We start from the raw sequence: 12,172 nt of genomic DNA, 5'->3' as shown, positions 1-12,172 counted from the left end.
AGGTCGTTGGAAAGATCGGACATAAAAAGGTTGAACAGGGTCGGTGCGAGGACGCACCCTTGCTTCAAACCTTTTGTGGTAGTTATTTTTCTTGATAGACAGTTATCTGCCCCCAGTTTTATTTGGATCCAGGTTTCTGAATGCAATAAGATCAAAAGGTTCAACAGTTTGGGGTCGGGGTCCCAGCTTGAGAGCTTAGCCCAAATTGTTCTTCGGTCTATGCTGTCAAATGCGGCTGAGTAGTCGATGAAGCAGACGTATAACTGTTTTTTGTTTTAAATTGTGGAATCTATTAGCAGGGAGAGGGCCAAAATATTTGTTGTTGCCCCTGTGTTTTTTTGGAAGCCGGTCTGGTTAATGGGGATTAAGTTTTTCTTTGAAGCCCAAGCAGTTAGTTCTTCTAGTAAGAGCCCTGAGAAATACTTGGCATCTATGTCAATAAGGGCGATCAGCCTATAGTTCTTTGCTTCGCTCCTGTTGCCTTTTTTGTAGTTCGGTGCAATGATTGATCTCAACAAAGAACTCGGGATTTGTTCGGCCAACCAGATTTTCGTGAAGATTGGGCTCATTTGCTCGGCCCAGTAATTTGGATCTTCCTTGTAGAGGGCGGGGGGAATTCCGTTTGGCCCTGGGGCTCCCTCTTTTCGGCCTTTGGCGATTCTTCCCTTAATCTGTGTTGTTGAGCCTGGGAAGTTCGTCTCTTCGGTTGGTGGCTTTTGGCCCTTCGTTTTCTCCTCCCAGGTGTCTGGGTTTTGTGTTATTTTATCGGTTTCTTTGTTAAAATGGTTGGTTAGATGTTTTACCCAGGTCTCTTCCGTGATATGGGAGTTTATTCCAGGGGATTTAGGATTCTTAATTTTGTTAACGGTGTTCCAGAATCTCGCGCTGTTGTTGCTTCTTCCGTCATAAAGCAATTTCGCCCATGTTTTGTCAGTGGAGTCCTGTTTTTTCCGCTACAGGATCTTATTCTTGTTGGTCTTAAATGACCGCAGTTCAGTCAGTAGGTTTTCGTCACTCCCGTTTTTCCGCTGTCCGCTGAGTATTCTATTGATTGCTGTTTTTATTTGCATTAATTTGGAGGATCTAGGTGTCTGGGGCTGAGTTTTTAGATCACTTGTCAGCCTGGCATTTTGATCTTTTAGCCTCGTAGGCGCATAGATTTCTTGTGAGGAGTTGCTCATTGTGTTAGCTAGACCAAAGGTTTTCAGAAAGGTTTCCCAGGCAGTTATATTGTTATCGTAGCATGGCTTAGCGCTTTCCCAGCACATTTCTGGATCGCTTATTTTGCATTGGATTCTTTTGCACTTTGCCGTGAGCGTTCACTTTTGCATGTCAGTTGGAATTGTTAGTGCTGTCCCCTGTGCCGTCAATGTCAGTTCTTGCGGGAGATGGTCGCTGCAGTCAGATGTACCAATTTTAAAATCATGTACCAATGGAAAAAGTGAGTAAGATAGAAAGGTGTAGTCTATCGCTGTGCTTGAGTTGAAGTTGTGGAAGTTTGCAGCTTGGGGTCGATCTGCCGGAGATCGGCCATTAATTGAAATGAGGCCCAGGTTTGTTAGGTCGTTTAGTAGCTTTTTGGATAAAGTTGTTTCTTTCCCCAAGGGCAGGCACTCATCCAGTGAAGGGATCCCCCTTTGAAATAGTTGATCTTCTATTGGGTGGTTGTTACCTTTACTTTTTGAAAGGAACATGTTAAAATCGCCGGTTATAATGATGTTTGATGCTTCTCCTTCCGTTATAAGTTTTGTCAATTCTGATACCAAGGACTGTGCACCGTTTTTTTTTGCCTTTAGGTTGCAAATAGGTGTTGTCCAGGATCAACTGTTGTTTACTTTTCTCCGTGCTTGAAAATTCCAGCTGTACTACGTTTATTCCATTATCTATTCCCGATGTATTTTTGCTCAGCAGTTCTTTTACTGTTTTTATCGAGGTGTATGTAGTTAGTCCTCCTTTATTTTGGCCGTACTTTGAGATTCTGCTGGCTGGGAGGTGGTATGTTTTATAGCCGTGGAGGTGAAACGGCTCGGTCAACCATGTTTCTTGAAGTGAAATTAGATCGTACTGATGGAAATATAACAGTAGATCTTGGTTTGTGGTTTTAGGACCTAGTCCATTTATGTTCCATGAACACAGTTTTAACAATGGCTTTCTTTTTTGCACTTTGAAAGAGGGTGTAGGAACCTGGAGGCGAAGTTTGGGCATTGTGTGTTGTCTACTGTGGCGAACAAATCTATTTGTGGGTATCTCATTGTAGAAAGTATGGAAGGAGAACTTGGTGATGAAGTTTCCACTCGTGTATTTGCGGTCTCCTTCTCCTAGGAGGTGTTCTGCCAGAAGGTGATTGATTGCCCAATGTCCAAATTCTCTGAGAAGGTGTGGTAGTTGGAGAAAGTGTCCCCCATAGTTTTTGTACATAGTACATTGCTGTCCTGTTGTCTGTGCGGACTAGGACAACTTTGCCTGTGAGATGAGACTGAAAAGCTTTCAGCACTAGAAACACTGGTAGAAGCTCTAGATAGTTGATGTGCAGATGCTTTTGTTTGTCGTCCCATAGACCTTAAATTGTGTAATGATGGAGTTGTACACCCCAACCCGTGAGAGATCAGTCTGCTGTTAGCACGACTTGTGGAACAGGGTCAATGAAAGGCTGCCCTTTTGATACATTTTGTTTGCAGAGAGCGATGGATGTTGCTGTCCACCGACACTGGATCTGTTAATTCCTACCAGGTTCTATACGGACTGGTCAAGACAAGAGGGGGACCGTTATTAAATCGGGATTATTTTTCCTTCGCGAGTCGGCCGCTGTTATTTGACTGCCACCGGGTTCTGAATAAGGGACTGCCGATCGGAGCCACTGCTATAGGGCTCAGTACGATTGAGGAATATAGGAAGGCTGGACAATCTTTGGACAAATACGGAGAGTGCTACTTTGGCTGTACTTTTTACCAGTGCGATTTCACGACTCGCCGTAATCCTTTCAGAAACTGAGTGTCTTTGGATACTACAACGTTCATCCAAATTTTCAAATCTACCAATTGATGTAATTCCCATAGAAATTGGGTCCCTCTGCTCATTATAAACGATCAACCAAATATACCGTAGGGTGACAGTTGCGCATTACAAATAATAAATACAATACAATACAATACCTCGAGACTGCATATAACCCAGTCATCGTCTTTGCTTTTGTTCATCCTCAAATGACATACCATTTCAATCAAGGAGCTTCTACTACCGATTTTGCCCTGAAGAAGTCCCCTTAGGGACGAAACGCGTCGGCTATGTTCTTTGACATATGGAGTGAATAAAGAAAAGCCCTTTTTGATAAAAAAATCGTTTTGAATGTGATTTTTAGTATTCTTTGTGTACAAACTTGAGATTTAGTTTTCACATTTCTTAAATGTGGTGCACCTTTGCTTAAAAATCCAATTTGTGTTCCAAGTTCTGTACAGAACTAACATTGTGATGGTGGGTGGTTTTCGGTGTGCACACTGTTCCCTTCTTCGGATTTAAAGGGAAAATATTAATTTGGCTATTGTGGTCAGGTGCTTCGTTAAAGAAGGTTCCACCATCCTATTTGCTTCTTTGTTACTGGATCTGTTAATTGACCCTGTGACTGATTCCACTGACGTGCTGAGCATTCTTGTAATGGACACATGTGTAGTCTTGAATGAGGTACTATTGCGATGCATTCCCAGTAGGCGCATGAAAGTCCTTGCTGGCAATGTTTGGTTGGTATGAAACAGCAGAAACAGAGTTTGGATATTGGAATTTCTGGCTGTATTGGAAGGCTAGAGCCGTGTGAGTGTTGAGAATGGCTCCTAGATAAGATTGTATCTGTGAAGACTGTAGGTGAGACGTTTGAATGTTGACAGTGAAACTCATTTGGTGGAGTAAGTGTAACCTGATCTGAGTGTTTTGTAAAAACCTTTGGTGTGTGCTGGCTTTGATAAGCCAGTCGTCTAGGTAGGGGAAGACATGAATTTGTGGTCTTTTGAGATGAGCTACTGCTAGGCATTTTCTAAATACCCTGGGAGCAGTAGTAACTCCGAATGGAAGTACTTTGAACTGATAGTGTTAGCCTGCTATCACAAATCTGAGATATTTGCGATTGGCTGGATGAATGGGAATGTGAAAATGTGTCTTTCAAGTCCATTATAGACAAAAAATCAACTTGCTGTTGGAGAGGAAGAACCTGTTGAAGCGTTACCATATGGAAATGTTCTGACAGTATGTACTGATTTAACTCTGAGTTCCAAAATTTGTCTTAAGGAACAGTCCTTTTTTGGAATTAGAAAATGGAGAGTAACCCCCTGAACCTTGGTACTGACACAGAACTGGTTCAATGGCTCCCTTTTGTAAGAGAGTTTGCACCTGATGTTTGAGTAACTGCAAATGGTCTGACGGCAGTTTGTGAACGTAAGGTGGAATGTTTGGTGGATTGGAGGTGAGCTCCAGACATTAACTATGTTGGATAAGTTCTAGTACCCATTTGTCAGTTGTAATAGATTGTCAAATGGGGAGAAACTGTTGAAGTCCTGCCCCCACAGCTGTTGAGTGAATGGAGGGAAATGTGGGCAAGTCACTGAATGTTAGCGGAAGGTGCGTTACGTGGTGTTTTGTATTTACCCCTGCCTTTGGAATGGTTTCCTCTATATCTTGCTCTGTAGAAAGCGCTAGAGGAAAAGTATTGGCTCTTACCATTGTAAGAGGAAGCATTTGGATTTGATCATGTTGTTTTGGACCCTGCACTGTGTAACGAGCGGTGAAAGGAACTTCAATTAGATGGGGACTGGTGCGCTCCCATGGATTTTTCTACTTCAGTGTCCTTTTTCATCTTTTTTAAGGATTGGTCGACTATAAGAAGAAACAAGTGTTCTTTATCAAAGGGAGTGTTCATATAAAATGGACTGTTGAACCTTAAGCTTAAACAGCGATATTCTAAGCCATGCATACATTCTAAGGAGAATGCTGGTACTGATCTCCCTAGCTGTAGAGTCAGCTGCTTCTAAAGCTCATCTTTTTGAGGAGTTAGAGAGGAGTTTCCACTCTTCAACTAACTGCTGTGCTTTATTTTTGTGTTAGTCTAGGAGATATTGTAGCAGTTGCTCCATCTCACTCCAGTGTGCCCTGTCGTTCCTAGTAGGCCCTGCATGTTTGCAATGTGCCAGTGGTTAGTGGCTTGATCAACTACTCAATTTCCAGAGGCATCTATAAGTTTGGATTCTTTATCTGACGGAGGTGCATCCCCAGAGGTTTGCGGGTTAGCTCTTTTGGGATCATTGGACACTACTAGGGAGTCAAGGGGTAATTGTCCCTTAATAAACACAGGATCTGATGGTGAGGGCTTATATTTTTTATCTACACTTGGAGTTAAAATATGTGCTCAGACAGTGTCTGTAAAGATATCATCTGAATGTCTCATCATGCCTTTAAGCATAGAGAGTGTTTGACTTGACATATGTGTGGACTCAAGTGTTTCAAATAGAAAATCCTCATCTAAGGTTTTTCTATGTAATGGTACCCCATGATACTCTGCTGCTCTGGCAATGAGCTGTTGATAAGCCAAATTATCATCAGGTGGTGATGGTTTTGAAAGATAGAACTCTGGCTCATTGTCTACTGGAGGGTCAATGGTTTAATCATTCCAATGGTCGGCAGGCATATAAGTTTCATCATCATCCTGATCCACATCTAGATCTATATGTGGAGATCCCTGAGGTGTTATGTGTAATGGATCTTCAATTATTATTTGTGGGGAAGATGGTGGAGATGCTTGGGGGGCAAGATGAACAGGGCTAGCACCTATGTCCTCCTTCTTCTTTAAGGAAATCTTATCAGAAGTGTCAGCTGCAGGAAGCTTGTGTTTTGCTGCATTTTAGCCAAAATAGGTTCAGTATCAGGATTAATATAAATGTTCTTTTGTTTGGGATCCAATTTGGCCTTAACGTCTAAAATTGGTTCTGTAGGCTCGAGAACATTGTGCTTGGATTTCGGCGTCCAAATCGACTTGTTTTTTAATGTTTCGCCTCCGAAGCGTTTTTGAGTTTCGAAGCGGAGGGGTTTGGCTCCGAAGCATGTTCGTGTTTCGAAGTGAAGTGTTTCGGCTCTATACCAGATTTGTCCCTGGAGCCTGAATTTCGGATCCAGAGGTAATTTCGGCTGACCCAGTCCTGAGCCGGAAGGCTTGATGGTTTGTTTCGGTGCCGAGCCGAGAATTGGGCGTTGGAAACATTGTCTCAGTGTCAACCTTGGCCAGAAGGCAGAGGTGGTGCTGTAACCTTATGAGTTTTAGAAGAAGATTTGGGGGCAAAGGGTCTTCGGTACTCATGGCATTCTGTCTCAGAGGAACATCTTCGGACCCCAGATCGATCGCAAGCTCGGAATTGGACTCTCGAGCAGAGAGGGCCTCTTCTTCTGCGGCAGATACTTCAATCTCTTCTTGTTCAGATTCTTCCCCGAAGAAATCAGGAGGAGTGTTGTGTATGCAATGGTGCTGCATCACTCGTTGTCATGATTGCCCAAATGACTTACAAGCTTTGCAGTCTTTCTCCTTGAGCTCTGGAGAGAGGCACAAGTTACAAACTCAGTGTAGGTCGGTGCGAGGGTACTTGATGTGGCACCCAGGACAGAATTGGACTGGAGTCCGAAGAAGGCTGGCCCAACACAGCAAGGCCCGATGGCCGCCCGCGAGATTTTTGAAAATGGAGAGTTTGTCGATCGATCTGATACGCGGAGAACAGGGAAACTCCTAGGGAAACAATACTATCGAGTGTAGAGTGGATTGCGCGAGGAAGGGGACCCAAATAATGGTTCTGAACCGGAGCGAATCAATACACGCCCGATTGCGGAAAAACAATGGAGTACATGCCGATGTGCACTATCACCGAAAGGAGAAGTCACCTTACCTCGTGACTGGAAAGACTTCTTCGAAGAAAAGCAACTTGCAAACATCCAGACCCAACACTAGATGGCAGGAGTATGCAAAGCATGTGTACCTACAGCACACCTGCCTCGAACTTATTGTTTCAAAGTTGTTCAAAGTGTTCTAGGGACTTTTACAAATGGCACGGACAAGCCTGCTAATCATATAGACCTGCAGAGGAACAAAACGGGTGAAACAACACAGCATTCATGTTGACATTATTCTGTTAAAATAGTGGCTAATTAAATTTTTCATACTATAGAGTTTCAAAATGATTTGAGATTTCAAATAAATGGGAATTAAAAAAGGAAAGTCATTTAAGACTATCACACCAGTGACACTGAAGCTACAGAATCCCATTAGTAAATCTTTCATACCATGCAAAATTAAAATAAAAACCCAACGTAGCCGTGCTTGATTAAAGAATCAGCTCACAGACCTTTCTCTTTTTTTCTACCTCGCTCTTCAGAATGTTAACTTACCCTTGCCAAACATCCAAGAAGAGTTAACCAGATGTTTACAAAAAGCATGCAAATTGTTCCTTTTGAAGCCAGGGTTCTTAAAAAAAAAATGGTGGATATTAAGGGGCTAATATCAAATATTCATTAAATGGTTCTAGTAATGTCTGAAACAATGTTGAAAGTTGCATGGTGTATTGCCGTGTTGTACTAAGTCCATAGTATTGTGATTTTATTGCATAGAAAGTAGGACTGTAATGAGTACTAAACAACATACACATTTTGTTTTACTTACGGTTAGCATACATACCTTAGAAAATGGTCCAGCGAATCTCCACAAACCATTAAAACCAAAACCTGGAATGGAAAACTCAATGTTACTCATTTTCAACACTTAACATGTTATAGTAAAGACTGAGAATGGAAATGATATGACTAAGTTATCCACTTAATCATTAAAGGATGACACATAATTTTTGTATTGCACTGATTACCAATACCATAGCACATGAAAACTATAACAAGTTATATAGTCTAGGTCTGGGATTGTGGGATCATAGAAAGCAAGACTGTTGTATTTAACATGAGCAGTCTTTGAAACCTCTGTGTTACAAGTATGAGTAATGTTAATACGTAAAACACATACATCTCATGCTCTCATGGTATACTACACACATTTTCTACATTTTTACCTGCATTGCCACAACACCTAACTGGCTCACTAGTGCATAAAAGCATTTTTTAAACTGAAATGCAACCACATAACAGCATTGATACCAGCGTGGCAACTATTTGAATTAGTCAAATGGCTAATAAAAATCTAAACTGATATAGAATAGTAGATTAACTTTTACATAAAAGAAATAATTAACATACTTTGTAGGTAAGACGGCTGATAAAGAGGCGGGGACTCTTCATGGTAGACGACGCTCTGAACAATTCCATGAATTGGATTCAACAGATTCGGGTCTTGGCACATTGATAAAAGGGTATTAATTTTGGAGTCCAGTAAATTGTGCCTTCACAAAGGAAAAAAAAGAAAGAAATATCACAGTAATTTTACAAATGAAGGAGTGAAAAATATTACAGAGTACACACAAACCTTATTATGACATCCTCTTAAGCAAAGGAAGATTTGAAAGGTTCCTTGATTAAAAAAAATAAAAAAGACTACGCTATTTGAAGGCCAGAGTTGTGTAAAAAGACCTCCCTTAAAAGTATGCAGTATTCCAAATCGATTTGACATGGACTAATCTTTGCAGCTTAGATGCATTTTGTCTGCAGTATCTGCTTTCATAGTTTCCAAACAAATCATAAAGCTGAGAACACGTGATCTGTAGATACTTCATAATTAATACTAGGTTTGGGAGTTTTTATTGCAGAAAATACTGTGGCATAAAGATCCATATTTCATAGGTTCCAGTGAAATAATGAAAATATTTGATAGGTTCCTGTGAAATATCGGTTCAGCATCATTAAAGCCCAAACCACTCAATAAAAGCCTTACAATTGTCCATTGTTTAACAAATATTCAATTCATTAAACACAAACAAAACCGGAACATTCCAATTACAATCTAATGGTTAAGTTGGATCTTCGTGACAAGGCAAAGTATGCCAAAACCAGATAGCAATACTCTAGCACGGGTCAGAATTAACGGGCAACTATCGGATAAAATTCATATACAGCGTGGCACGCGACAGGGGTGCATATTGTCACCTTTGTTATTTGCTCTTGTCCTTAAATCGTTATCCAGTATTCTATGGCAGCGTCATGCTCAAATTGCATTGCGATTTTTACAGCGTCCACTTGCAGTCTCCATGTATGCAGAGGACATGGTGTATATGTTCGCGACCCTGCACAATATCTTGCACGGCTCATACGGGAGTATATCCGGTTTGAACGATTCTCAGGACTGGGCATCAACTCGTCTAAATCAATTGTGTTGCCCCTCACGGATTGTACTCATCCATTTGACATGGAATACCCCCTAGCCTGGTGTGCAGATACGGTAAATACTTGGGTATATGGCTCCACAGGGACCCGCAGGCTGTCATCCGGTCCAATTTTGGCACAGCCATCATGTGGCTTGAGGGGCAAGTAAGTCATTGGATTAAACTACCCCTGTCTTTTGCGGACGGAATAGCGCCGATGAAGATAGTGATCCTTCCGCGCTTTTTATACCTTTTTTTAAACATTCCTGTACACTTATCGAGACACTTTGATAGACTTCGCTCCCTATTGATCACACTAGCCTGGGGAGGCAAAAAACCTCGGCTTAAGTGGGAGCAGGCCCGGACTGGCCGTTGAGGGCACCGGGCAATTCCCCGGTGGGCCGCATGTTTGGGGGCCGGTTTTGGGCCCCTGGGGCCGTTTTTGTTACAGGGCCGTTATGCTGCAAAAACGGCCCTGTAACAAAAACGGCCGAAAACCGGCCCTGTCACAGAGCGCGGTAGCACCTCTCCCCCCTCCCCACTCCTCCCGGAGGGGGGGAGGGGGGCCGGCCGAGCACTTTGCCAGGGCCAGTTCTGGTTCCCAGTCCGGCCCTGAGTGGGAGACAATCACACTTCCATATGAACAGGGGGGGGGGTTCGGTGCGCCTGACTTTCATCTCTACTACCTCTGCGCGCAGGCGCATTACATCTACTATTGACAGCATGACCCAGCATACATCCCGCATGTGGCAGTGGAGGCGGGCACTGTACACCCAATTCCGCTTAGAGCTATGATCGCTAACAGGCACACGGTCTTTGAAAAAGGGGAGTTCGACACTGTACAAACCACATCTAGGGCTTGGCCTGAATTGGGCAAGCGAGCGCAAAAACTGACATTGTGGGCAGCTAGCATGCCACTGCTGCACCTCTCAGAAACCTCTGTCACTGGGGAAGTTGGCACTTTAAAGACCCTAAAAGATATGAAGATGTCCACAATGGAAAACGTATTCCCTGAAGGTCAATTTATAGCTTCAAAAAATATAAGTGCCCGGGGTACTGCCACCGCCATGCATCTCTTTGTCTACACTAGGCTGCGCTCCGCTATGCGTGCACACTATCCACAATTTCCTACAAAGCCACCGGCACTAGAAGCACTACAACTTATATATACACCACCAAATCCAGAGCCAAGCTGGTCACTAGGCTATCAGGCATCACAGAGGGATGTAACTGCTGGAAGTACATCAGCGTTAGCTAAATGAAACACCATGCTACCTGCGCTGCTGTCTGAAGATGAATGGTTTGGTAGTTGCCGTTTAACAGGTCAGTTGATGGCTAATGGTAATTTACGGTTAGTGCACTTTAAATATTTATATCAGCTATACTACACTCTCTGCTGAGGACATTTTGGCTTGGCCTTCTGCACTCGTCTTCCGGTGGATGGCTATGCTTCTATGAGTTCATTCTTTGCTCTTTTGACAGGATGTTTTTTTGTCTTGTTCCCGTTCTTTCCTCCTCTTTGGTGATTTAAGAGGATGGGTCTGTAGGTAGTCCTGTGCCCCCCTGCAGTGGTTGCTTCAGGATTTGGGCTTGCGTTTACTCTTGTACTTCCCCTTCCTCCCTTTAGTTTCTAGGCTCTGGCCCATCGCTACCTTTTGGGGTGGGTTCGCCTGGCAGTGGTTGCCCTTGTTCCCTTGGGAGATGGTTGTACTTTGTGCTGGGGTTGCCTTGGAGAGTTGTTGTTTCCTTTTTGTCTTGGAATTGGGCTCCTTTCGTTGTTCTTGGTTCGGGCTCTACTCCTGTTTCAAGTTGTCATGACATATTGATTGTGTTCCTTGCCTCAAAGGGGTGCTGTCTACATTCTGGCAGGGTGGCGGTTCAGGGCTGCGCTCTATTCTCTATTCTTTATTCTTTCCCTGCTTTGGGTGCTGCAGTGTCTGGCACTGCTCTGTATGGTGTTGTTCCCCACCATTTCCATGTTCCCACAGTTTGTCTGGTGCCTTCACATTGTGACGCGGAAAAGCGCTCCAAAGAAAACTGACGTAGGCGCGCAGGGGTGGGATCTATGTGACCTCGCTGACGCCACGTGTGCGAACGACCCATTGGCAGAGTCACGCGATGCTGTCCCCCCAGCGTGCAGGTATGCTGGGGCAAAAGTTTTCCGGATCCAGTCTCAAGCCTGGGGATAATTCTACGTTAAGGAATCTGCGTCTAGTAGTCTCTATCAGATATATGGATTGTGGAACTTTGACAATTGTAAACGCTGTGGCGTGCCCGGGGATAATTTTTGTCATCTAAAAGTGCATGATTATTGGAATTCAGTCACGGAAATTCTACACTTGATGGTAGGGGAGCGGGTTGAGTGCAGCCCACAGGTATGCCTGTTAGGTATTGTCTCTAAGATTAAGGCAACTAATAGGAAGTTTGTTGCCAAAGCACTGTTATTGGAGAAGCGCAGGGTCTCCATATGTTGGGGAGGCAGGCCTGCACCTACCACTAAACTATGGTTACAAGATCTGACCTACTGTCGAGACCGGCTCACATGCTATGCGGAGGAACAGCCTACAACGTCCAAGCCACAAGATATCTGGGGGCCACTCAAGAATTTGTGCTCTGGAAATTGTCTAGACACCAAAAACAGTACGAGTGAGAATTCATGACCTATATTATTCTGTGGCACTTGCAGTAGGACTTAAAGCTTGAAGACTTTGGAGGTGATCATGCCCCAAAAAGAGGAAAAGTGTTTGGTAAACAATCAAAGAAAACCAAGAAATCTTGATGCCTCCAGATTTCACGTTGATGAAGGGGCAGAAAATAGGAACGGACACACCAATGGCTGGATGTCTTTAGAT

General features: G+C 43.4%; 1 protein-coding gene across 6 annotated transcripts in view; it reads right to left on the bottom strand.

Annotated features, from left to right (window-relative positions):
* NF1 (neurofibromin 1) overlaps positions 1-12,172 on the bottom strand; it is a 2,008,692-nt gene that overhangs the window by 247,908 nt on the left and 1,748,612 nt on the right. For all 6 annotated transcript variants that reach the window (XM_086954827.1, XM_086954826.1, XM_086954830.1 and 3 more), the window contains 2 exons: positions 8,263-8,405; positions 7,697-7,743 (listed from right to left, as the gene is read on the bottom strand). In XM_086954827.1, coding sequence (XP_086810953.1) covers positions 7,697-7,743; positions 8,263-8,405 — 190 coding nt within the window. The remainder of the gene's footprint in view (positions 1-7,696; positions 7,744-8,262; positions 8,406-12,172) is intronic.

The sequence above is a fragment of the Lissotriton vulgaris genome, chromosome 2_1 (genome assembly GCF_964263255.1).
Source record: "Lissotriton vulgaris chromosome 2_1, aLisVul1.2, whole genome shotgun sequence".
NCBI classification, from domain to species: domain Eukaryota; kingdom Metazoa; phylum Chordata; class Amphibia; order Caudata; family Salamandridae; genus Lissotriton; species Lissotriton vulgaris.
This window is presented reverse-complemented; position numbering and strand designations above follow the sequence as displayed.